This window comes from Myodes glareolus, chromosome 23, assembly GCF_982192425.1.
Source record: "Myodes glareolus chromosome 23, mMyoGla1.1, whole genome shotgun sequence".
Lineage (NCBI taxonomy): Eukaryota > Metazoa > Chordata > Mammalia > Rodentia > Cricetidae > Myodes > Myodes glareolus.
Genome location: NC_142048.1, coordinates 14,273,750 through 14,301,427, shown reverse-complemented (window position 1 = coordinate 14,301,427; position 27,678 = coordinate 14,273,750). Strand labels below are relative to the sequence as shown.

The window sequence follows — 27,678 nt, the reverse complement described above, 5'->3', positions numbered from 1 at the left end:
CATTCTTGGACCGTGTTCTGACAGATATTTCTGCAATATGCTTAAGTAATATGTTTGCAAGCTTTAATTAACACCTGCATAGCCTTTGATTTCAGATTTTATCCTAAGAAAATCCTTACAATAAATAACAAAATATAAGTACAGAAATTTTACCTGCAATTGTTGAATTGTTGAAACAACTTTGAAAAATTGTCTTACTGAGCTTTATTCTTATTAAACTAATAAAATAATGCTACTAGTTTGTAGTATGATGGGGCCTGCTTGTTGGAGTTTCTGTCACACCCGGTACCCCACAGCTGGCAGGTCCCAAAGAAAATCACAGAGTCTACATTAGGTTATAAACTGATTGGCCCATTAGCTCTGGCTTCTTGTTAACTAATCCTTACATGTTATAGAAACTCATAATTCTTGTCTGTGTTAGCCATATGGCTTGGTACCTTTTTCAGCTGTTAGCTCACATGTTACTTCTTCGGTGGTCTGGGCAGGAATGGCAGAGGGAGCTTCCTGATTCCCAGAATTCTTCTGTTCTCATTGCATCACCTCTATTTCCTGTCTGGTTTTCCTGCCTATACTTCCTGCCTGGCCAATCAGCATTTATTTAAAATATAATTGACAGATTACAGACGATTCTCCCGCACCACTAGTTCATGTAGGAAAAAGATTGCCTTTATGTGCCTATGTTGTAAGTGTGTTTACTATTGGCTATTTAAAAGCATTCTAATAAAACTGAAACATCACTATTTCTTGTTTTGTTCTAAGTGGAAAGTGTAAGTTTCAGTCAAGATATTAAATATCCTAATCTCTGCTAATTCTTTTGCATGCAGCTACACTATAAAAATGCCTTAAGAAAGAGCCATGGAGAAGTATGTCAGACTACAGAAGATTGGAGAAGGCTCATTTGGAAAGGCTGTTCTTGTTAAGTCCACAGAGGATGGCAGGCACTATGTTATCAAGGAAATTAATATTTCAAGAGTAAGTACACTTTTACTTTGGGTGCAGAAGTAGTAATTTGGTCACCATAGGTCATTTTATCAGAGAAATGCATAATCAAGTGAGGAAGAGTGCTATAATCCCATTACTATGTCACTGGAGTCTATGTTTCCTTTTGGATTTTTCCTCTGTGTTCCTGTACTCGTATGTAGAAACATATACTTACAGTCCTGTAGCTTACTGTAGACTGGGCAACCTTAATGGACTTCACTTACGGATTCAGTTCATTCCTTTGTAACTTATTGCTAAGTTTTTAATGTTATTGTTATTGTGCTGTGTTAGTAGCATTTTTAACCACTCTCTTATTGATGGACTTTTACCTTTACTTTACTGTTTTCTTCTGTTTAAGATGTCCGGCAAAGAACGGCAGGAATCAAGGAGAGAAGTTGCAGTGTTGGCAAACATGAAGCATCCAAATATTGTCCAATATAAAGAATCATTTGAAGGTCAGCTCTAAGATACTTATAACTTTTGGGTATTTTCCTTTAAGGAATTATTTTGTGAATGTATTTTCAGTAAAAATACTTTTTGTTTTTGTTTGATAAATATGCATGTTAGTATTAGTTTGATTCTAGGATAGTAGTGATACCCTCATAGCTTAATATTGACTTATTGTTATTAACAATTACTTAAGAAGAAGAAGTATAGTACAAAAATTTGGAGTGGACAAAATTAATAGCAATATTTTAACTTTAAATTTCCCTATAAGTCTTTCTACTGACCCTGAGAAAATGTTCTGATTTTGAGTTTTTTTAAACCATTACCTTATTTTTGATGATTTCATACATGTATATAACTTAATCATATTCCACCTGCAGCCCATTGTTTTCCTCTTCCCAGCACTCCCTTCCCACTTTCACGACTTCTCTTTTTAATAACCCACAGACTTTAACTAGGGTTGCTTATGTACACAGGTATGGGGTGCTGGCTGAAGGAGTTCCCACAATGTAGTCGTATCAAAGACTTCCACAATGGGGTTATTTCTTGGGCAGTTTACCAGTGATGACGGCCCTGAGGAAAAGTGACTGGTCCTTGCCCAGTAGCCTTTAACTGCCGTATATCCGCATCTAGGAGTGCGTCCTCATGGGCCCTCCCAGTCCATCCCAGAACATGATGAACAGGCCCACCTGCACCTAGGAGTCGTCTGAATGATTCAGATGTACTTCATTTTAAGCTTTACCTGTCACCATAAATGCTCAAAAGGCATAGACAGGCATGACTACAAGTTCTCGGTTCTTCTCAATTCACCCTCATTCGAACTCCCTAGGAATTAGCGTGGTTGAGCCAGTGTTTATTCTTAGCCTGTTTTCTGTGCCTACCCGACACGTGCTGTGTTAGGGAAACAAAGTGCTTGGTTTTTCTCTCTGCCCTGGCGCCACAATTCTGAAGACTTCTGTAACTCAGAAGGCGTGGGGGTCTTTCCAGTAGCAAAGAAGCAGCTCTACAGTGGATAGCATCTAGAAGCCCACTAATCCAGTCCATGTCAGACACTGTCTACTTGCGGGAGACTGGGGACAGTGTCCACGCTGTCCCTATTTCAGACCCAGTAGCCAGTGCAGAGCTGTCAATTTCTGCCAAATAAGCTACAAATGGACTTTCCCATGACCACCCTTCAGATCTGATCAACTTGCTACAGCAGCTCACAGAACTCCAGGAAACACTGTACTTGAATTTATAACTAAGACATGCCATACATATATAACACATGTATGTCTTTTTTTAAAAAAAAAATTCCTTCTGACTTTTTTTTTTAAACATTTATTTATTTATTACATACACAATATTCTGTCTGTATGTATGCCTGCAGGCCAGAAGAGGGCACCAGACCCCATTACAGATGGTTGTGAGCCACCATGTGGTTGCTGGGAATTGAACTCAGGACCTTTGGAAGAGCGGGCAATGCTCTTAACCTCTGAGCCATCTCTCCAGCCCCCACGTATATCTTTTATAATGAACACAAATTCTCACCCCAGACTGTTAGAAAACAGTAGTGGTAAAGGAAAGGGCACTAGAAATAGCCGAGCAGTGCGCTTGTACTGAGTTTTCTGTTTCATGTTGCGTTCATGTTTTTGTCCTGCTCTTAGTTATTCTCTGTCTGTGTCACTGGCTTACCTGGGTTTTGTGTTTTGTTTTGTTTCAACATCAAGCAGTTTCTAAGGTAGTAGTTTTGGGTTTTAGGGGTCCTTTAAAAGCCTGTAAGGCCATTAGTGATGAAGAGGTTTTGTGTATCTGTAGTCTTGTGCTAATTAATCTGACAAACAGGTGGTGATATGATGTTAGAAAGAATACAAAACAGATCATTACTTCTCTAACAAAGAAAATCTTTTTCTGTTAATTATATATTTAAGTAGGTATTGATTTAAAACTGGGTGTGGTACCACACCTGCAATACTAGTACTAGGGAGGTAGAATCAGGAGGATTGTGGGTTTGAGGCCAGCCTGGGCAACATCTGGAGAGACCTTGACAAACAGGCAAGCAAGCAGGGGGTAGATGAGTGGGAGCAAGGGGAGAGGGAGATGGGAAGGGGGAGAGAAGGAGAGAACAAATGAAAATTTGCTCCAATAGAGATCTGAGTAGCAGAAAATATAGCTAATTCATATACTAAATCCCTGACATTTCTTAAATTTCTTTGTGTTCTGTGTAACTTCCTGTAGTCTCACCTCTCCATTTCCCCATCTATATGGGGCTTTGTGTGCTCTATGCAAACACTTCTGAGTTTTATCTCCAGCTTTGCTACAGGCTCTTGCCATGTAACTCAGATTATGCTCAAACTTGCAAATCTTCCCTCTTCAGCTTCTTGGTACTACACTTAGCTCCCAAAGCATAGAAGGTTTGTTTTCAGCTATCTTTGAAATACCATTGTTTTTGTCTTGGAATTAGCTATTGTTACTGCTCTGTTTCCTCCCTGAAATAGTCTTAACTGTTACTAAGTGTATAGATGATGACACTCTGTGTACTACTTGTGGATTGTATAGAGGGCTTTTTTTCATATTGTCAGTTTTTAAGGTTTATTTCTACTTTATATGTGTGTTTGCCTGTGTGCATCTAAGTGCACCACGTACATGTTTGGTGCTCTTGGAGGTCAGAAGGCAACAACAGATCCCATGGAACTGGAATTATCAGTGACTGTGAGCCACTGTGTGGGTGCTGGGAAACAAACTCAGGTCCTCTGAGTGCTCTTAGCTACTGAGTCATCTCTCCAGCCACATTTTATTTTGTCATTTTTAGCATGTATATTGAGAGCATCTTTCCATCTAGTCATAGTCATACTAGATACTTCATTAGTTTGATCCAGATCGGTATCTAGTTCTAATGGTATATTCTAGGTAATATATCAGAAGAGCCTATAAGAACCCTCAAATAGAATACCACTAGAAATGGAGAGAAATGAGTGTTTCTAGAAATATGGCCATTGCGCACATCATAAGGATACGAGAAGTAGGAACACCACTCTTTGGTTGTGATAGTCTCCTTAGTGAGTGTTGGCTCAACACATGTCATATTATTGGTCACTCTTCCTTGCATGAAAAAAAAGTTGGTAGTAGAAAGAATGATTGTTTTCTGGGCCTTTCTAATGATGGAAAGAGACACAGAAGATCCTTTCTTCTTGCATAAAGATATAAACGTATAAAAGATACAAAAGTGATTGTGGCAGTGTCCCATCTTCATATTTATTCATACAAGTGCACAGTTTGTTTGTTTTAAAAGAATAAAAGAAACCCCTGGGATTGGAGATGAAGGGTGTGCCTTATTCTCTGTTGAATCCACAGAGTTCATTATATCATTTATTGTTGTTGGTGTTTAATGAGCAGTTAATTCTAGTGAATAATTCAAAACTGAAAGCTAGTGATCATTTCAAGTCTAAGAGTTGTGAAAAATGAGTGGGACAGCATGACTTTATATTTAGCATTAAGGAAATTGAGCAAACATATATTGTTCTGTATTGTATTTACGTTCTTGAAGTATTAAGGTATGAACATCGTTCTCTACTCAGATGGTGTATTCTTGTTAGAAAAATGGTTGATTATGGAGTTGCCTGAAGCTTAAATCATTGTACAGCCCGTATAGACAGCGTTCCTAGACTTTGTGCCCTAATTCTTTTGAAGATGGTCCACTCTTGGCTAGATGCTGCTTTTTAGCAAATCTTTAAGTACCTTAATTTAACTGTGATTTTGATGCAACATTTTAAATATGGGATTTGATGTTTATATTTTGTAGAAAATGGCTCTCTCTACATAGTAATGGATTACTGTGAAGGAGGAGATCTGTTTAAACGAATAAATGCTCAGAAAGGTGCTTTGTTTCAAGAAGATCAGGTGGGTTGGCACGTAGGAGCTTGATTCCTACCCTACTACCAAGAAGCAACTCAAAATGTGATTTTGTATATAGTTATTGGTGAAGTGGGGGTGCAGAACAGAAGATGGAGTCTCATGTAGCTTAGGCTGGCCTGGTACTTCTGATCATTCGCCTCTACCACTTCAGTGCTGAAACTATAGACGTATGCCACCACACCCAGCTATATGTATTCATTTTTAAGTACAGATGCTAATTGTAATTGCTAGGGCAGGCTGGTATTAGATCCAATATTTTAGTCTCATCTCTAATTTAACTACCATCTTTGTTTAGTTTCCTATCTGTAATATGTTCTTGTATGTATAGCTACATCCCACATGCATATGTATGTGTGCATACATATAATGGTAATAATATTTAGAAAATAATAATTAGGTTGCACACATGTATATATGCATATATATGATGTGTGTAACCTAATTATTGTCACTGGTTATTTTGTGTTCTGCCAATCTAGCTTATTGCTGCCAGATGATATCTTCCAGAAGTACAGTCTTGCTAAATAACTCTAGCTCTGAAAGCCTTGCATTTGCAGCAGCATGAAAGCTAATTTGACTACCAGAGTCTCTAAACTTACCTTACCTAAGCAGCCTCATTTTTAGTTTTTGTTTTTTTATAAATCTGTCTATCCCTTATCATTTATTTTAACAAATATTTACTGAGCATGAATTTTGTATTGTTGAACCTTGTATTTGTACATCTATCTCTTCCTCTTTGTTGTATTTTATTGTGATTATTTTTGTAACATCTCTCAACTGTCTTATTATTCTACTTTCATTATTTAAAGTTCAGCTCAAGTCCCAATTTCTTTAAAATTTTCATAATTGGTTTTCTTTGGTCTTTTCTATCTTTAAATTCCTTCTGCCTTTCTCTTTATCACCTAGTCTCAATTTATATGCATGTTTTTGCTAAGGAGGATGCAGGACTGTATTTGTTCTTTTAAATCTTATGGCTCTGGACAGTTTTTCCTATTTAGTAGATAAGGAATCTAGCAGAGGCTAAGTAACTTACCCCCAATCATATAGTTGGCTTTTGAACCAACTTCTATTTAATTTCAAAGTGGTCTTTTTTCAGAGTCACACTATGAAGAGCTGAAGTGGACAGGCCTCCTTCCCTACTAATCTGTCCCTGAGGTCACTACTTAGTTCATATATTCACCATTGTCTCTTTTCATCATCTCCGGGCGTGGCTGGTGCTTCTGTAGCCTTAAGATTAGCACATTACCTCTCTGGAATCACTGAGTTACTTGCTCATCTCTCTAACAGTCTTTATAACCCAAATCCAGCCCCCTATCTTTGTTTGAAAATGAAATTTTATTACAGCATAATTGCTTGCAAATAGCTTATGATTGCTTTATTACTATGGTGGGAAAGTTAAGATAGAGATCATATGACAGTTAAGCCTCAGCTGTATACTCTCTTACTCCCCCCTTTTTGTTATTGTTTGTTTTGTTTTTTGAGATAGGGTTTCTCTGAGTAGCCCTGGCTGTCCTGGAACTCACTCTGTAGACCAGGCAGGCTGGCCTTATACCCAGAGATCTTTCTGCTTCTGCCTCTTGAGTGCTGGGATCAAAGGTGTGCACCATCCCCGCCCCAGCTTTTCTTACTCTTTACAGAATAAATTTGATGACTGTTAATTTGTGAACTCTTTGAGTAACTTTCTGCAAAGCTGATTCCTACACATTTCTGTACAGTGTAGACTACATTTTTGGCAAACAGAACAGGTATGAGAAACAAAGTAACAGAAGAACTCTGTCGAGTAAGGTGGCGAGACTCCAGGATCACTTCCTTTCTACTCCAGTTTCCATGGCAGTTGGTCTCCACTTAGCCTTCTCGTTGTCTTTCCCTTAGTCAGATACACATTTCTTCACAGGGATTTGTGAGTCTCTACCATTGTATGTACTCTTGAAGTAATTTTTCTACTCAGAATCCTATGTCTCTATGAAAAGGCATTTCCAATTTTATGCTATTCTCTCTCAATAAATATCTAAAAAAATAATTAATTGAGAGGAATTTTTTAGTTTTAGTATTTGTTTTTATTATCTTTGGAAATAGGGCTTTTATCATGTGTGTGACCTGATAAGCCTTCTGCTGCCACCTCACATGAGGGGGTGTTTCATTAGAGAAATATTTTAAAATTAATTTTATGTGACTTTAAATGTACTATATGTTCCTTAAGAATACTAAAAACAAGTGTAACAAGTAAAGCTGGTTACGCATTATTCTGCAGACGACTTCTGTAATGTTGGCCCTGTTTACGGTTTCCGTTTTCCTCGTTTTTCCTTCTGTCTTTGTAGTGCTCACACAGGCACACACTGTAAGGACAAGTGCACACCTGATCCAGTTCAGATGGGACATAAGCATGCGCTTTCTCAAATCTGGGACTGCTTAGTACAGGGCGATCATAATAATTTATCAGTCCCCTTAATGGACATGTAGGTTCTTTAATAAACAAATAGTACTAAACCATATGTCCCTTGTATACATATTTTGGCATTTCTGATACTATATCTGTAATAAATTTGAATTTGCAATTACTAGTTTAAAAGGCATGCAAATTTTCAATTTCTGTGTTTTATCAACTGATTACCACCTCCTCACAGATGAGATATGAAAATGAGGTAAGTATGCATTGTGCCACATTCTGAGCCATGTCACGTTACAGTGGAATCTTCCCTGGTTACTATTTTTTTGTGTGTGTGGTTTTTCAAGACAGGGTTTCTCTGTAGCTTTGGAGCCTGTCCTGGAACTCACAGTGTAGACCAGGCTGGCCCCAAACTCACAGAGATCCGCCTGCCTCTGCCTCCCGAGTGCTGGGATTAAAGGCGTGCACCACCATTGCCGGGCTCCTGGTTGCTATTTTTTAACTTGAAAAGTTAGTATTTCCTGTATGTGTTTGTCGTCCTTTGTTCCCTTGTGTCATTGGTCTTCCCAGTCTCTGTTACCTTTTGTTATAGTCACCGGCATTTCCCCAGAGATGTGAAAGAGCTTCTGCACATCTGAGAATTAGCACCTGTCAGTTACATTCAAGGATTTCTCTCTAATTGTTATTAAATTTGACCATATATTTTGCTACAAAGACGTTGTAAATTTTGTATAGCAAAGTTACCTTGGGACTTTGGAGAGGGGTATTTTTGTGTTCTGTTATGAAAATCATGTGTCAGTCAAAAATTATTAAAATTGACAAATATTTTATTTTATTATTGTTTAATAATACTGTCTAATTGTAATTATTTTGGCATGAAGAGTGAGGTAGAAATTAAGTTGTTTTCCTTCTAACTGACAATTCCAGAGACTATTTATCTGTGGTGAATACAGTTAGAGGTGTTTGGTAGATGCCTTCTAAATTTTTATCTTGATACTTTTTTTGTAACTTTTTATGATATTGAAAAGATACAGAAAAAAGATAAGCTTACCAAACTTACCCACCTACCACTAATCCATAATAAAGTATAAATTACTTATTTTCATTCGTTTCTTTCCATACTTTGCTGTGTGTAACATATTTAGTATGCCTATTTCTCTTTGTCAGTTGGCTTGAATACCTACTAGTGTTAGTATTGGCAAAGTACAAAGAAATTGTAGCCTAAATGTTCTTAATGTGATGTTTCTCTCTAGATTTTGGACTGGTTTGTACAGATATGTTTGGCTTTGAAGCATGTACATGATAGAAAAATTCTTCACCGAGACATAAAGTCACAGGTATGCTCTTTATAGTCTGCCACAGGTTCTCACAGTCTGGCGTAAGTCAGCCTGGAACTCGAGCCAAAGCTGGCTTAGATTCTCAGGATTTTCAGACCTTAGTGTGCTGGTTTAGCGGTGTGAGTCTACAGGCCAGGCAGTAACTTCTCCATTTCTGGAAACGGCAGTTCTGTCCTTTCAGCCCATCCTGCTCACGCAAATACTTGATGTCCCCCATGTTTTCCCCATAGTATTTATACTCTCCTTCGTTTTTATAGAATAAATGAACAACAATGTGTGGAAATTAATTGTTTTTTAAGATTTTGCATGTCCTTTTCCTTTTTCTCTAAATAATGATAATTAGATATAAATTTCTAGACGTAGGATTGTTTTTCTACAAAATTGTAAGACATGGTTAATTTGTTTTTTGGTATCAAGACTTGACATTGAGAAATTTAAAGCCATTGTGATTTTTTTTTTCTGAAAGATTAAGATTCTCTTTGTGCCTTTTGGTCTGAAATTTTGCCAAGTAGTGTATTAGTGAGGTTAATTTTTTATTTACTACACCGTGCCTTTTGTGTGTGTGAGAATCTGTATCGGCTAGAAATATTCTGGAGACCTTGGTCTCTGGATTTTCTTTTTTTTTTTTAAGATTTATTTATTTGTTATGTGTACAGTATTCTCAGTATTCTGTCTGCATGTATGTCTGCAGGCCAGAAGAGGGCACCAGATCTCATTACAGATGGTTGTGAGCCACCATGTGGTTGCTGGGAATTGAACTCAGGACCTTTGGAAGAGCAGGCAGTGCTCTTAATCGCTGAGCCATCTCTCTAGCCCCTCTGGATTTTCTTTGAAATGAATCTAAATACATCACTTCAGATGTCTTCTTTGTTCTTTCATATCTTTCTCATTATCTCTTCATTGACTATTAAGTTAATTATTTTTCCCAGTTAAGTAGATTTGTGCTTCTTCCTTTTGCCTTTTTCTTCTGTTTGGTGTGAGGATCACACCCAGAGCTTGCTAGGAAAGTACTCAACTTGACTCTCTGTCTCTAGCCCCCAACCCCTTTGAAATTTTCTGTAAGTTAGTACTTGTCTCATCCTTGTAGTTTTTACCATAATGACCATTTTTTATAGAAACATAATGGGATTCAGCTTTATCTATATCTGTTCTTAGTTGTGTCTCATTTCTTCATGTTTTTTCTTTTTATTGGACATTCTTTGTCATTTCTTGCCCTGGCCCTGATATTTTCTTTCTGTAGCACATGCTGGTCTTCTTCCACTCTTGCTTGAACCTCTAGAATGTGGGGATTTCAGACTCCATGCAGTTTGTAAGCATGTTTACAGTTAATGTTTTATCATACTGTTTTATGACTTTGTTTTTGAGTGTCTCATTCCAGAGACCAGGCTGGCCTTGAACTTGTGGTCACCCTCCTGCTTCTTTGTGCTAAGTGTTGGGATTATGGGGATGCACTGCTCTCCTGGGTTTGTAGTGAATTCTCCTCACATTCATGATTTCATTAGTTTTTGATTAGAATTCTTCATGTCTGACTGGATTATTTTTAGAGTATTCATGCATATCTTTCTGTTCTGTTGGTGTGTGTGGTGTGAGAATGTGTTGGGGAGGGGGGTGATTCAATGCTGGTAATCAAACCTCTGCCCCAGCTTTGATTTTACACTCATCTTTGGTTTTCACTGGAGTGCTCTCAGCTCCCAGAAAGGGGATGGAGGAGTGCAGTTATGTCATAGCCCTCCCTGTCTGTCTGTCTGTCCTCTTGCCTTCTTTGACCTGCAGATTGCAGTAAAGTTAATATTCCCAGGGTGCATGGTTGAAAGAGCTATCTGGTAGTTCATGCTTCATCTTTCCTGTATCTCTCTCCATCTTCTGCCACAAATTCCTTTTTGTCATTTTACTAATTCTAGTCAACCCTACTGTCGTCTTGGCATCGAACATGATATGTACCTGGTGCAAATCTCATGACTGATAGAAAATTTAATTCCTGTTACCCCATTAACTTGCTTTTTACTCTTTCATAGTTTAGGAATCTGTAAAAAAATTATTTTTAATTTTTTTCTTGCCAGGTGTGATAGATCCCAGCAGCATTGAAACACTGTATTTATAAATAAAATATAATTGCGCAAATTGTTAAAAATAGGGTGTTTCATGACCCTTGTTGGAAACGCTTAAGGTTAATTTGTTATATTTAAGCCAGTTAGAATTTTAGGCAGATTTTTTTGGGGGGGGCAGGGTTATTCCAAATTTATCTTTTAGAAATTTTATTGTAATGCATTTACCTATTATAAAATTAATTTGTTTAAAATATACATGGAATGACAAGATATCTCATTGGGTAAAGATATTTGCTGCTAAGCTTGATTGATTTCAGTTCCTGGAACCCACATGGTACAGGAACAGGACCGACACCCTCAGGCAGATGCTACAACAAATGCAGACATTCTCTCTCTCTCTCTCTCTCTCTCTCTCTCTCTCTCTCTCTCTCTCTCTCTCTCTCTCTCCCCGTATGTAGTTTACTGACTTTAATATATATACTGAATTTTTTCTCTCCGAAGGAGTACCGTGTGCCCGTTCCCAGTCACACCTATTCCTTATCCATGTAGACCATTGTAACCACTGATGGTCTTTCTGTCTGTATATCTGTATTCAGGACATTTAAATGAAACACTGATAACGTGTGCTTTTCAGTATTAAAACTGGATTATTTGCCTGGTGTGGTAGTCCACACATTAATCTCAGCACTTGAGAGGCAAAGATGGGTAAATTTTTGTGAGTTCTAGGCCATCTTGGTCTACATAGTAAATCCCAAGCCAGCTAAGGCTCCATAGTGAGCAACAACAAAGTGCACTATTTGTCATTTTGGGAGGTGAGTATTGAGACAGGGTCTCCTGTAGGCCACCATGGCTTTTGAACCTAACATATAGCTGAGGGTGATCTTGAATCTTAGATCTCTTTCCAATGCCTCTCTGGTACCAGGATTAGGGAGGCATGTTATACCATAGCAGCCTTGACTTTTTGACTTTTTTTTTTGGTGTGTACAGTTGATGCATAAGCTTTTTTTCATAAAATAAGTTTTTATGAAATCTGTTTCAAATAATTTTCTTTCATTTTGTGGGTATCCATTTTCTTTTACTAAAAAGTCTGTTTGCATTTTGTGTGTGTGTGTGTGTGTGTGTGTTTGCATTTTGTGTGTGTGTGTGTGTGTGTGTGTGTGTATGTGTGTGGTGTGCACATCTGCTAAGGCAGGTAGGCAGAGGTTAGAAGACAACTGTCAGGAATTGGTTCTGCTTTAATCATGGTCAGACTCAGGTGTCAGGCTTGGCAGCAGGCACCTTAACAAGCTGAGCCATCTCAGTGGCCCCATCTTTGTTTCATTGGCAGTGTCATATGGTGTGCAAAGTTTTTAGCTTTAACAAAGGCCAATTTTTCTTTTTTTCAGTTTTTGTTTGATGTTACATCTAAGAAATGATTGCCTGCCTCAAAAGCATGACGGTTTATTCATGTTTATAGTTGTAGTTCTTATAGTCTGTAATCCAATTTGAGTTAGTTTTTGCATATTCATGGGACTATCTAGTTATTCTAGAATAATTTTTAATTGGATTAATTTTTCCAAAAAAGCAATATCTCATAGAAATAACTGGACTGAAATGATGCTTTTTTTTGTTATCTCTCTCTCTCTCTCTCTCTCTCTCTCTCTCTCTCTGTCATAGAACATATTTCTAACCAAAGATGGGACAGTGCAGCTTGGAGATTTTGGAATTGCTCGAGTTCTTAATAGGTAACATAGCAGCATTAAGTATTGTTTTGATATAATGTCTTCAGTCAAATTGAATCTGCTGTAGTATATATGCAATAACTTACAATATTTCTCTCTTATCTTCTTTAACAATTTTATTGTTCTAGTACTGTAGAACTGGCTCGAACTTGCATAGGGACTCCATATTACCTGTCTCCTGAAATCTGCGAAAACAAGCCTTACAATAATAAAAGGTATTTAGATGACTCTTAACACATATGTTTGATTTAATCCTTTCTGTCACACTCTTTTAATAGCGTTGAAAATACTAATTCTAATATGAGTAATGTATGTGTAAGCATGTATATCTTTAGATTTTTAGCATATGATGAAGGAATTGTAAAAGCTCTCTGTCATTGGGAGAACTCGACCAAGCATCACTTTGTCAGAGTTAGGAGCAGAGTGCTCTCTTTGGTCTTTCTCTTTGTCATCGTCATTGTCTATGGAACTGTAGCTAATAGTGTAGCGTGCACTGGGACCGATAGGACAGGGTCTCAGGAATAGGTGGGTAAGGAGTCAGCAAATGACAAACAGGCACGAGACTCAAAGGAGTAACATGTGAATGTGTCTTCACTAGGCACGAGGCTCATCCTTTATACAGAAAAGATTGCTTAACAGCATGTGTTGTTTTTTCATGCAGTGCAGATTATTCTTAGAGTCGTTATACAAGATACATGAGAATAGATTTTCATCAGACAGATGTCCCCGATGTGAGTCTGCGGTTGGTCATGCCAGACATGGCTTGGCATTAGTTTCAATATAAATCTTTATCTAGGCTCTGAGTTCATATCATTTTGAGCTAAGGGTAAGCAGTTGTGGTTAACAGTCACACAGTCTACAGTCTTTGTATATTTCTGCAATCTATGCAGAAGAACTTCTTCTTTCCTTCTCCGTATTTCTAACTCCTTCTCAAACCTTCCCCCAAACCAATCTCAAGATGTTACAGGCATTCATCTCTCTCTCCTCTCCTCATCCCTTTTGCTGAATCTGTCTTAATTGCTTCACCAAGTTTGCCTTTTGCTCTTTATTTACTAGGCACCAGATTAAACCTGGAAACTTTTTTGCCTTGAATGTTAACCCATCTTCCTCCATTAGCATCATATCCTGCTGTATGTGGCAGTGGCTCATCAGTAGACTCTGGAAACTTAAACATACTGTCTTCCCTTTCAGAAGAAACCAGACTGTGTTCCTTAGAACATGAGCAGGTGATGCCAAAGGTGCAAGGGCTCCAATGTAGGAAACACAGCGCACACACCTTCTCTGCGGGCACGCTTCCTTGAAGCTTGTGCCATGTCTTACTGAGAGATCGCGCAGACTCCGCAGGAGGTGGTGTGACACAGCCTACTAGTCATCTAAGCTGCTATTGAGGACAGTTCCATAACCGAACAACAGTGACCCTTTCCTCCTCTTTCCAAGTGAGAGGTCCCCACTAGTACACACTGTTCAGTTTGCTGTCATACTTGATTGTAGTAAAGTGAATGTTTCTCATTTTGTAGTCTTTTTAAAATTGAGTAAAGCATGTTGAATTTTGTAAAATAAATAAATTAAATGACGTTTTTATACTGTTCTTTTAAAAATTAAATTTCCTTAATGAAATTTCGAAGTAATTGCTTAGGCAACCCTTACTTTTGTAATTTGAGATACCTGCTTTTATTATCTAGTTTGAAATTTCAAGTTAAAATGCTTTGTAAAGCACATATTTTCCCTAAGGATTCTCTTACTATTTGTTTGCTTTAAGTGGAAAAAAAGTTAAATATATTCTGATATTAAAAAGAAATTTCTCTTTTGTCTTCCCAGTGACATCTGGGCCTTGGGCTGTGTCCTTTATGAATTGTGTACACTTAAACATGCAGTAAGTAAATGTTCTGATGTCTCCAGAGCTGTGGCATCTTTCGGAGAATGCTTACAGAGTGGAAGTTCTGTTTTCTGAAATAGACTGATTTAGTCTCATTGTGTATCTGGTGTTACTCTATTTGGTGCCCGCACAAGCATTGTTTTTCATACTACAAACAGATCTCATTCCCCTTCTTTAAACTTATTTACTATGAATTTGGTATTTTCCCTAATACTTTTATTAGTTTCATTTTAGCAAGTTCTTTCAAAACACCTGTATTTAGCTGAGTGTGGTGGAAAAGCCTGTATTCCCAGCATTTGGGAGACTGAGGGCAGAAGAATGGAAAGTTCAGGACCTGTCTGGATTAGCTAGCAATATTTTGTGTGAAAAACTACAAAAATTAAATTAAAAGCATCCAGATTCTTTGAGATTGTTATTGAAAGTTATTTAAAGAATTTTATTTTCTGTGACAACCAGAGCATTTTTATTAAAAATAAACTGTCAACATAGAAAAGGTAAGTAAACAATAAAAGAATTTTGTTCCGTGTGTTTTTCAATAGTGTGTGTGTGTGGTTTGTTGTGTGTGGTGTATGTGTTTGATAACGGGAATATGCACGTGTGCTGTGTGTGAGGTTGGAGGTACCCAGGTGGCCTGAGGTCAATGTCTGGTGTCCTTGATTGCTCGCCATCTTTATCTTTGCGACAGGTTCACAGAACCTGCTCATTGTTTTGATTGATTTCAGTGAACTTTAGGGATCCGTCTGCTTCCACCACAGCCTAGCCCAGTGGAGAACAGAACCATCCACTTTTGCATGTGTGTGTCCTGGGGTTCTGAACCCACATCCTTGTGCTCACACAGCAGGCATTTTACCAACTGAGGCTGTCCCAGCCTGTTACCAAGTAATGGTATCACATGAAGTACCTCTGTATTATTTACAATTTCACCATTGGCATATTTTTTAAAATAATAGCAAATATGCAAAAAAGTGAGAGTTCTTGTCAAAATATGTTTAATTTTAATAATTTTTTCAGTTTTATACCGTCTTTTTCAAGCCTGTTTCTTTCACTGATTAAACAATACTGTATTTTCAAACTCGAGAAAATACATAAAATCATAAAGCAGTAAATAAGTTCCATAAGCAATTCTAACAAGAAACAACTGTGTGTATTTGTCCTTTTCCCCTTTTTAATTTTTTAAATTAAATTCTAATTTAATTTATACATTGAATTACTCCTCTCCAATAATTTGCTTGTATTATATGAGCAACTTTATAGCCTGTTTTTATTGTTTAATATTACTTTAAGTCTTTTTTTTGAGGTATTTTTATGTTTATATGAATATGTATGTATAATGAAAGTGCATTGCGCTTATATGAATGCACATATCGTTGGACATCAGAAGAGTGTGTCTAAAGGCTGCCCTGAACTGCCTGATGTGGGTGTCCAGAACCACACTGAGGGTCTCTGGAAGAGCAGAAAGCTCTGGCCGTGGCCTAAGAGAAAGTAGTTAGGTGTTCTCTTGGGTCTTTCCTTATTTTGCCCAAATGTTTCACTTAGTAGCTATTTTTTCTTCTAGTTGTTAGAACAGAGGCAGAGGAAACCAGGTCTTAAATGAACATCACTAGGTTGCATAACTTTTTATTATCTCGATTATTGTTCTGTCTTATAAAATCTTTGTTAATATTTATACCTCACCTCTTAGCATGTTGCACAAACAATTAGATTTTACTCTAACCGCAAGTTTTAATATTTACTTTTTTGAAGACAGTCTTTTGAAATTTTAGGTGATTAGGTAAAGTCTGCAGAAAGTATGCTGATTGCATTACTTGGGAGAGGATTGTATTTCTATTCCGTATTAGTGGGAAAAGAGCTATTGCTTGTTACTGATAATCCCCATTTCAGTTTCTTTGTGGTTTATATATGTGCATCTGTTTTCTGGATTTTAGTTTGAAGCTGGTAACATGAAAAACCTGGTACTGAAGATAATATCTGGATCCTTTCCTCCTGTGTCTCTGCATTATTCCTATGATCTCCGCAGTTTGCTCTCTCAGCTATTTAAAAGGAATCCTAGGGATAGACCATCAGTCAACTCCATATTGGAGAAAGGTTTTATAGCTAAACGAATTGAAAAGTTTCTTTCACCTCAGGTATGTGTCAACATTACCCCTAAAGTTAAACAATAAGGTTCTGGTACCTAACAGAAGGGCCATAGCAATCACCGCAGTGCCTGGGCCAACACACCCTTCTCAGACTGCACTGGCGCCTCTTTCCTTTCCCTTGGTTTCTAATTGAAACTATTAACCCTTTGTGTGCTTCACTTTTCTTACTTGTAAGCTATAAGCTAAGGGATATAGCCGTATTGGGGGTGACTGTGAGAATTAAATAATACTGTGCATACAATGCTTAATGTCTAGCATTACATACATGTTCAAAGTGGTTAATATATATTACTACCATAATATATACTAGATAAATATAATATTAGCATAATTTACATGATTATGACTGTATTTGACAAAACGGTTGGAAACCATGATTTTATGGACTTGTATAAGTTGTATTATACAGTATATTTGAAAACTAGAAGAAAAATTATGAGATACAGTATTCAAATATAGGTACAAAACAAATAACTTGTGGAGATAATTGAATTTAATTTGGCAGGCTTTATAAAATATTTTGCCAAGTCAAATGGCATTATTACTGAAAAATATGATCACCTGAAAATATAATTACTTTTCAAGTTTATTGTGGCCATTTATCAATTTAATCAGTATTAATTTCTTTTGTAAATCCGATATGTAGCAAAACGTAACCCTATTGCTAATATATGCTTCTGGTTTAAAAGAACATTCCTTAGAACAAATTCTCTTCAGAAAACAAGAGGTGTGCATTTAAATAATAAGACTAAAAGAATGTATTAGTAAGCAAGAAGACTAACTCAACTTGGAGGTTAAAAGTTACTTGTATAAAACATGGCAACAATTTCTGAAATGTAGTCTTTTACAAGACTTCTTTGTTAAAAATAATTCTTTCAAAGGCTGTTTAGATGTAATACATTGTTATTTTTTTGGCAGCTACCACATAACAAACAAAGGCTTCATTTAACCTCACTGAAGGTCCCTCCCCCTTGTCAATGTTGTTAGGGCATAGTCTCAAGGCTGAAACACTGGAATTCACCTTCCTAGCAATAAAAGGGAAATTGTTAAAACTTCAATTACCAAACTTAATATGTAAAAGGGTGGCAGATTAAGATTAGTAACAAATAGAGTATTTAACATTACATGTTTGGTACGTGTAGCATACATTCCTCACTGGTGTTTAAGCACCATTAAATTAATGAAAACTTGAATATTTTGTTCCTACGATATGTTTTTATATATCATTTTTTCAGCATTCAACTGAGGTGCTTTGTGCTACTTTTTTTTTGTTTGTTTGTTTTTCAAGATAGGGTTTCTCTGTAGCTTTGGAACCTGTCCTGGAACTAGCTCTTGTAGACCAGGCTGGCTTCAGATTCAGAGATTTGCCTGCCTCTGCCTCCCAAGAACTAAGATTAAAGCTGTATGCCACCACCGCCTGGCTCTTGTGCTACATACAAAAGGCTATAACTTTGAGACGGTTTATGAGCTATTTTCTTTTAATATCATTATAGTAATCTATATTGTACAGATTTATGTTTTCTTACCATGTTGCTGCAAACCTATGATCTTTCTGCATCTGCCTTGTGAATTCCTGGATTATAGTACAGCTTTTATTTTTGAAACCATAGTTCTTCCAAAGGCATTGGCCAGAATTAAACATCAGTAGGGCCCAGTGCTCCTCCCTCTATCCTGATAGGTTTCCCTGCATGTGGCTTCACAAACTATGGGTAAGCTTCTTTCATTAGGAGTCCAGTCTCTGTCTAGTAGAGTGCTCTGTGGAGGGAAGTCTTCCATATCTCATTAGTCCAACATCACAGCTTCTGGTCACCTCTTGAACACTTAGAATGTGACTAGGGTGACGATAGCCACATTCTGGTGATGGCTCTTAAATTGGACAGCATTCCCATAATATTTCAGGATCTTCTTGAGTTGTGAATATATGATCTCTCAATTCATCTGAACATTTACATAGAACAGAAAGATTCATATTTGAATAAATTATTCAATTTGAGGGCAAGCTGGAGATCATAAAACACCCATTGAGCCAGGCCTAGGACACAATCCTATAGTCTCAGCTATTCAAGAGGTCTTGAGACAGGAAGATCCCAAGTCTGAGACCAGCCTGGACTAACAAGGCCCTGTCACAGAATAAAAGGTTGGTCTGCCAGGAAGAGGACTCAGGACTTATGTCGCTGATAAAGTGCTTCTCCAGCATGTGTGAAGCCCTGGAGTCAACGCCCAGTTTCACAGGAAATGGAACAGATCCCTCTACTTTTCTAAGAAACGTAAAGGAAAAAAATGCTTGTGTTCTGCAGAGAAAGTGTTCTCACATCCTTGCCCTGAGCTGCCTTGGAACCAGACTTGCTCCTGTTTATCTTTTACTGCATTAGTTCTAAAGTACGGCATCCATAACCTCCTGAAGGACTTGGTGGGTTCATTCACTACCGTCTCTGTTGGGGGATAATCTTTTTGCATCTTCTGATTGGTTTGATAAAGAGCTGAATGGCCAATAGCTTGGGATAGGTGGGATTTCTGGGGAGAGAGGAAGGAGGAGAAATTTAGGCACGAGGATTTTCCAGCAGACTCAGAGTAAGTTGGACGTGCCGTGCTAAGGAAACGTAAAAGCTACATGACAGAGTGGAGGTTAATAAAAGCATGTTAGTTTGAGTTATAGGAGATAGTTGGAGACAAGTCTAAGTTAAAGGCCAAGTTTTCACAATTAATGTGAAGTCTCCGTGGTGTTATTTGGGGGCTGGAGATCCAAAGATACATCCGAGAAGAAAGCCTACACATCTCTGTTTCAAAAACTGAGGCAGAGCCAAAGAAGTCACGTGTTGTTAACACCAGGTGGCAGAGATGGTGTTGACTTTGAGACCGAGTACTCCTGCCCTAGGGGTCTTCAGTAGAAAAGAATTATCTCCCGTTGGAGGTTTGTGCCTACTGGATGGCTTGTCTGCTGTCAAGTATTCTTTCCACTGTGCCTCACTTCTATGGGAAAAATGAGAAAGTTTACTTGGCATTTTGCTCACCATCAATAAGATAAAAATAAACTCAAATTGAGATAGATCTTCATTGATATCATAGTTTTACACTGAAAAAAGTACTTAAAATAGGGAAAAATTACTCGTGGAAAATAGAAATATTGTTTCACGAAATATATTTATAAATGCTGATGACTCAGTAATGGAATGTTTTTATGTTAAATGAGACACTAAAAATATTTATCCAAAGACATGCTTGCTTGAACATGAGTTCAGGTGTGTGTGAACTCATTACAGGTGGTAAGTGATGCACAGGGGTGTTTCCAAGAGAGTATCTTTTGAAGTGACTCTTGAACAGTTTTGACATAAATGAGGTTGCATGCTTATAGAATGCAATGATCTCTCCATAAGTTAAGTTAAGTTACTGAGATATGGAAAAGGCCAATAATATATGTACTGTGTTCTAGTCTAGCTTGAGAATGAAAGACTGGAGAAGTAATAATAATAGTTTAGTAAGGTTAGCAGGGGTCAGTGGTTAGCAGGAAGAGAATATGCTGGATGGATTACTGAATTTTACTGCAGTTTATTATCACGATCTTTTTGACTGGAAGAAAAAGTGCATTGTGATTGATGACTAAGTTTTCTCTTTGTGTAGGAAACTGATTTATTTGTTTTTGTTTGGTTTGGTTTGGTTTTTTGAGTTAAGGTTGCACTGGATAGCTTTGGGTGTCCTGGAACTCACTCTGTAGACCAGGCTGACCTCAATCTCAGAGATCCTCCTGCCTCTGCCTCCAGAGTGCTGGGACTAAGGGTGTGTACCACTACACCCAGAGGTGATATCTTTTTAACATTGGTTTTTTTTTTCCCCTCTTTCTCTCTCTTTTTCATTCTAAGCTTATTGCAGAAGAATTTTGTTTAAAAACATTTTCAAAGTTCGGACCACAGCCTCTACCAGGTAAATCAATTCTGTTTTCTGTCTTGTTAGATGAACCCTGACTTGAAGACTTTCATTTGGGAATGTTGTCAAGAATGTTATAAAATGCCTGGACTAAGGTGTAAATCTTTATGAAAAACATTTTTCTTTGATAAATATTTTATATTCTAAAGTTTTAAAAGTAAATTATTGGGAGGGCAACCATATTACTAAAGGTAGGCTTTATTTCAGTTTTGACCATTGACAGTAGGATATTTGTAGTATTTTGTATGTTTCATAAGTTATATGCACACACACAGCTTCATTTCTTCATAAATTTCTCTCACTCCATTTTGGAACAGCACAAAACATGATGCTTTGCATCTTGGATTTGGATAAACTGATAAAAATACCATATTATAAAAATAGCTCATATAAACTGGAAATGATAATGGTAATGTATACTCAGGAAGGCCAGCTGTATTTAGATTTTTCTCCCCTAAAGTGCTCGGGATGAAACACAGGACTTATATGGTGATCAACACACTCTTTTACTTTTATAAGCCAGTGTTGGAATTAGGAAGGAAAAAAAAAGATGTTGTTCAAGGAGCTGCATGAATGAAATCTTCGGTAATATAGGAGTAAAATGAGAGTGTGTTGTGGGTTCCATCACCTTGATTAAACTAGAGGGAGCCTTGACATGGAACCCAGGAGAGAAGCGCAGTAAATAGCCCTCTGCCTTCTCTTACTACAGTGGATGGGAACAATTATGTCTTCTTCTTGAGAATGTTCATTTTGATGCTTTGGTGCCTCCAATCCCTTTTTTCTGGTATGCATAGCACTTCCTTTAGGATTGTATTAGTTCAGTTTGGTTTTTCATTTTGTTTTTAATACAAGGGTATCTTTTCCTGTAGGTCAGGCCGGCCTTGAACTCACAGTGATTTCCCTGCCTCTGAGATTAAAGGTGTGGCCTAGCTCTTTTGTTCTTTTCATAAAATTAGCCAAGTTACAGAATTGTAACTTCATAGAACTCTGTTCTATTTTGGTCAGATGGTTGACTTCCTTATACTTCCTAGTTGATGGATCAAGATGTTTTAGAAAAACTTTATCACATTATTATCAATACAAATTGCTTCTGAATCTCTACAGTGATATCCAATAGCTAATAATACTTTAAATGTCTGTCTTAGTTAGGGTTTCCTACTACTGTGATGATGTATATACTACACTATACCCAAACAAGTTCCAATCACAGTGCACCCTCTCTTGAGTGAGAGCACAGACTAAAGCAGAGCAGCAGCGACTTTCACTGTAAAGCACTTCAATCAGTGATGCTGGCTAGTGGATAGCAAACACTTGATTGTTGTCAATGATTGTGAAAATAAAAAAGTACCATTCCTACAGTTTTTTGGCATTAAAGATTCACTGTAAAGAACTACTGAAAAAGAATTGCTTGTCTTTTCATGCAGGTAAAAGACCAGCATCAGGGCAAAGTGCCATTTCTCTTGTCCCTGCTCAGAAAATCACAAAGCCGGCTGCTAAATATGGAGTGCCTTTGACATATAAGAAGTATGGAGATAAAAAGTTACTTGAAAAAAAACCACCCCCGAAACATAAACAGGTAAGATCATTTCCCAGACTGACCCCGTGTAGTAACAGCCCATTGGTTATCTGGTACTCAGGGTAGTCTTCGTCTCCTTACTGAGGAGTGTTGGTCTGCCTTCCCCATCCGCTCTAACGTAGGAGCCTTACTAATGCAGTGGGCAGCATTAGGTAGATACATTGAGCACACAGCCGGTATAATACTAAAAGGTAGCATTGTAAGTGAAGTCCTCCTGGGACCTCTTGGTTGTATGCAGATAAGTAAGTACCTGTGATATTATTGCTAAAACACCAGATAATTGGGTATTTCAGAATTCACAGTCAAATCAAAATCTTGGAACTATATAAAGAATATGATTCATATCGTGATAGTTTCCCATTTCAGATTTTAAAAGATATATGGCCTAAAGCTGTTGAGTCACACGACTGGGATCATGATATTAGTTTCAGAACATTGGCACTTTTGATTTGGAATTTGAATATGGAAATTTTAGTGTAAATCATTATTAGCTTATTTTAGGATTCAGCCATTCAATAGGTAAGAATATAGTATAGGAGTGGCAAATACAGGAATCACTGTTGCTCCTAGTACATTCAAAGAACAAAAGTGTGAAAACTCCCAACTCCGTCTGTGAAGTTACTTCAGATCTTATGGACAGGGAATAGCTGTTAAGCCTGTTTGTGGTGACGTCCACTTAGTTCCCACAGCCTGGCGCTGGCCAAGAGAAAGCTATCTACCACAGAACTGAAGCCCACTGGGAAGTTGTCTGGATGTCAGTAAAGCGTACTAAGAAAGCACCTAGGGAGCTGACAAACTCTGAGGAGCCTCCTGGAGGCAAGCGGAATACGCCAGTGCTGCTGACTGTCTGGAGAGCTGACTGGACACCAGCAGAACTGTGTAGGAAACTGTCTTTGTGGTACTGTTGAGATTCAGTTGGAAACTGGCAGGAGATAGGCACAACTTTTGCAAGGTAACTGCAGGAGTGAGTGTCACAGGTCCCCACGTGCTGCGATAGCAGAGCAGGAGATGCTCTTTCCTTCTGTGGTGTGTCTCCAGCTGCTGTGATAGTGCAGGCTGTATCCAGGGGGTGTAACTGGCACGCTGGCTTTATCATTTGTTGATTCTGTTTATTCAGCTATCAAACAACACCATCGTATCCTTTTCTCTCTCTTTGGTCATGAAAAGAAACCTAGGACCGAAGACTTTCCCTATATCTTTGTCTTTAAATCCTCTAAGATTCTGATCATCCCCTAATCTTTCACCTCAACATTGCTGATAGTTTTTGTTTATTTGTTTGTTTGTTTGAGGCAGGGTTTCTCTGTGTAACCTTGGCTGTAAGTTGAAACTTTCTCTGTAGACAAGGCTGTCTAGACTCATAGAGATCTGCCTGCTTCTGCCTCACAAGTTCTAGGATTAAAGGCTTGTGTCACCATCACCCAGCGTATTGTAAGCTTTATTAATTGCACCGGAGAATATCTTTGTAAAGTCAGTTATAAAGAAAAAAGAATTTTCATTCAATTTTTTTCACGTAAAAAAGACCCAGAGCTTGCTAAGATCATTCATTACTAGCTCTCGAGACCTTGAAACTTAATCTCCTTAGCGTCCTATTATAACTAAGGAATTAAAATCATTAGAGGATCATTAGAAACAGGCTCATTGAATTAAAACTTATATACTGTGTCCATGAAAAAAACATTTAGTGGCAAAGTCTTGCCTTGCCACATAAATTCCATGCTCATGCTTAGGTGATAAAACCTCTCAAGATCCCCCCCCCCCTTTTCTATTGCTCTCCTCTGCTGTGGTGCTCCAAGGTTCTCTGCAGATCAGCTAAATTGGACCTCACCAGATCCTGACTATGCTTCCTGTGCACTTTGTCCTTTGTTTGTTTGATCTGTTCTCTCTCCTCCTCTTGAGTGTTTTTTTCCCTTGCCCTTTGTAGGCACAACTCACATCTGTACTGCACTGTTGTGTTATAAGCCCTTGCTAAGTAAAATGAGGTCACATGCTAACGCCCTCACCTCCTACAGTTCTACTGTGGAAACAAAAGCCAGGCGGGAGGGGCAGCTAAATAAAGGAGCCACTTGTCTGTGATGAGTGCTTTAACTTTAGCTTCTAGATTAACAAATAGAATACTGGCATCATGGCCAGGGACATCAGGACATGTGGCAGCAGTGGCATTTGTATTTAAAGTTTCCACTGACCAATGGCAGATAAGAAATGCCACCTTTTTTTATCTTTTGTATCTCCTGCCCTCCCAAACAGAAATAGGACAGGCTTCCTTAGCACTTCTTCTGTACCTTGTGTGTGTCTTTTTATTGTTACGCTTGTTGGAGTGTGATCTCTTTGAAGTGAAGGGCCTTGATATACATGTTTGCACAAAATTGTTTTTTCTTTAATGAATAAATGATTGAATAGATTAAATTTCTATCAGGAAAGCAATACCCTTTATTTTCTAACCATACTAAATAGGGTGAAAGGACAGATAAAAACACTTTCAGGCACAAGTAAACAAGTGTTCTTTGAGATATTTTTTCCATGTGTGTATATATATATATATATGTATATATATACAAGTGGCCAGCCATCAACCTCGGGTGCTTTCTGTCACGCTTCACTTTATTTTTTGAGATGTGGTCTCTCAGAAACCCAGGAGCTCACTACTGTGACTAGGTTCACAGCCAACAGCTCCTGTGGGTACAGATGAACACCGGAAAGGCCGGCTTTTATGTGAGTGTTGTGAACTTACCAAGACCAAACTTAGGTAGGAACCGTACCTTCTGAGTCATTTCCCCATCTAGAGGTTTATTGTTAATGCTTTACAGTAACTATTTTACTACGGTGTAATAAATAAAACACTGCTTTTGAAATAGATTATTTGCATACTTACCTAATTTGGTTTCTAGTGAAGCAGGTTGGTACCTGAAGTTATCGTAGTGTAATCATGATGTCCTTTTTCCCATCAAGTATTTTGAAATTGACATAGTGTGCTTTTAACAACTTATGAAGAATAAAAGAAGGAAGAAACACACTTCGGTATCCAGTGTGTTTCTTTAACTGAATTCTGTATATTTTTATGTATTATCATTATGATTGTATCATATTTTGATATGAAATCAGTTGACTTCATTGCTACAAATACGCTTTAAAAAATTTATGTTCCATACCAAAATTTCATTACATTTTTCATGTCTTCTAAATAGGTTTTTAAAAATATTAATTCATAGATAATTTTCAAGACACTGTTCATTCCAAATGGTGTTTACATTTGCAACATGTTTAACAATTGTAATATAGACATGCATGACGTCTCTGATTCTTGGAGCTAAACTAATGTTGGCCATGGAGTGAGAGAGGCACTCGTTATCTTTTTCTCTTTGGAGACAGGGTTTTTCTGTGTAGCTTTTGAGCTTTCCCTGGAACTCGTTCTGTAGACCAGGCTACAAACCCACAGAATCCACCTGCCTCTCCCTCCCTGGGATTAAACCTTTACCACCACCGCCCAGCGACATACTTCTGTTTATGTGATTAGGTAGATACCACATAGAATAGTCACAGAAAGGAATACACACTTGGGTGAACTTCTAAAATGAAAGTTGTTTTTGTCCCTTGGCCACCCACTATTCTGAGAATGAAGGAAATGGTGAAATGAATCCATGGCATGGTAGAAAGTCCTCACCTTTGACCAGGACAGAAAAGAATTCAAGTGTATAATCAGTGTTTTCTCATTGCTGATGGAATCAAGTAATGTGCTTTCTTAATTGTTCTTTTATTTCCAGTTAATAGTCAGTGTAAATGGTAGTTTTGGATTTTTGCTCTTAATATTCAAAATGATAGACTCCACCTCTCATATTCTAAGTAATGGAAAAGTGATTCAGATGATAGCTGCCTAAAACCAGAAGGGTTTACACAAGGTTGTTACTTTTTAAATTTTTTTATTATTTTTTAAATGATTTTTAAGCCAATCCACTGAAAATTAGATAGTAGTCAGTACTTAGAATGTGCCATGACTTATTTTAAAACATTAAAGTCACACAAATTCAATGTCCAGCAGAGCAAGCTTGCATAATGACAGAGCAGACACTTAAAATAGAAAAACATGATTTTATAGTGTATATTTTGCAACAATAAAAGAATAAAAATAAAATTTATGAAAACTTAATGTAACAGGAAGGCCGCATGTTTGTCCTTGGCCGCCCAGCTAGCTTAGCCCCGAAATAACCACACAGAAACAGTACTAATTAAATCATGGCTTGGCCCATTAGCTCTACCTTCTTATTGGCTAACTCTTACATCTTAATTTAACCCATTTCTACTAATCTGTGTATTGCCACATGTTTGTGACCTACCGGCAAGGTTCTGCATCTGACTCTGGCTTAGGATCGATGGCCTCCCTCCGCCTCTCTTTCTCCCAGCATTCAGTTCCATCTTCCCCACCTACTTAATTTCTGTCCTATCAACTGGCCAAGGCTGTTTCTTTATTCATTAACCAAGAAAGGCAACACAGACAGAAGGACCTCCCCCACAAATGTAGATAGAAAAAAGTAAGAGCATTGCAATCAAATAGATAAGAAAATTATCAAGGTCATAACAAGGGAATGGAATAAAAAGAAACCACAGTTTCTGAAGTGTTTTAGTTTTTTGAAGCAGGGTTTCGCTGTCTGCTCAGCTCAGCTTGAATGCTTGCTCTTCCTGTGCTCCTGAAAAGCTGGCACACCCGCTGAGATTTTAAATAAATGCCTGTTGTCTTCTTGAATGATTCTTTTTTAAATTAAAGAATATTCCCCCAACAAATATAACATATTTTTATATTCAGATGTGCTTAAATATCTTAATATAGTAATATCATGTTTATTTAGATAAATTTAATCTAGTACATGTAGTTTTGTTGTTCTCGTTGTTAGGGGTTTTTGTTGTTTTTCTTGAAGCCACCAGAGGGAGCTCCATGAACACAACTCAGTGATTGGGTTCATTTTTGCTTTTGTTTTTTTGAGTGACAGAAAACAAAACCATTTCCTTAGTATGGTGTTTCTTTTTATCTCTTTAGTATAGAGAAAACATTCTGAAAACACCCAGATACTCTCAGAGGAATAGCTTGGAATTTTATTCCATAAATACTTGAGTCTCTATGTAAGGTGATAGAGAAGATCAAAGAGGAACCTCATCTTTGCTTCCACATAATTACCTCTTAAACCTCTTCCTCTTGGGCTAAGGATATTTCCTAGGGCTGAGACTCACTCATCAGGTAAAGGAGGAGGGTGCTTACAACAAAAGCCTGCCAGCCTGCCTTGATCACTGCAGCCCACATGAGGGGGGGAGGGAAGAACACCAACTGTAGTGTTGTCCTCCCTGCTACACAGAAGCCTGCATACCC

At 37.7% G+C, this 27,678-nt stretch overlaps 1 protein-coding gene across 5 annotated transcripts in view; it reads left to right on the top strand.

The window, feature by feature from the left end:
* Nek1 (NIMA related kinase 1) overlaps positions 1-27,678 on the top strand; it is a 122,691-nt gene that overhangs the window by 6,619 nt on the left and 88,394 nt on the right. For all 5 annotated transcript variants that reach the window (XM_048455726.3, XM_048455724.3, XM_048455725.3 and 2 more), the window contains exons 2-11: positions 825-972; positions 1,340-1,436; positions 5,210-5,307; positions 8,962-9,045; positions 12,750-12,817; positions 12,943-13,029; positions 14,633-14,687; positions 16,616-16,816; positions 20,686-20,746; positions 22,174-22,325. In XM_048455726.3, the coding sequence (XP_048311683.3) occupies positions 856-972; positions 1,340-1,436; positions 5,210-5,307; positions 8,962-9,045; positions 12,750-12,817; positions 12,943-13,029; positions 14,633-14,687; positions 16,616-16,816; positions 20,686-20,746; positions 22,174-22,325 (1,020 nt within the window). In that variant the 5' untranslated portion in view covers positions 825-855. The remainder of the gene's footprint in view (positions 1-824; positions 973-1,339; positions 1,437-5,209; positions 5,308-8,961; positions 9,046-12,749; positions 12,818-12,942; positions 13,030-14,632; positions 14,688-16,615; positions 16,817-20,685; positions 20,747-22,173; positions 22,326-27,678) is intronic.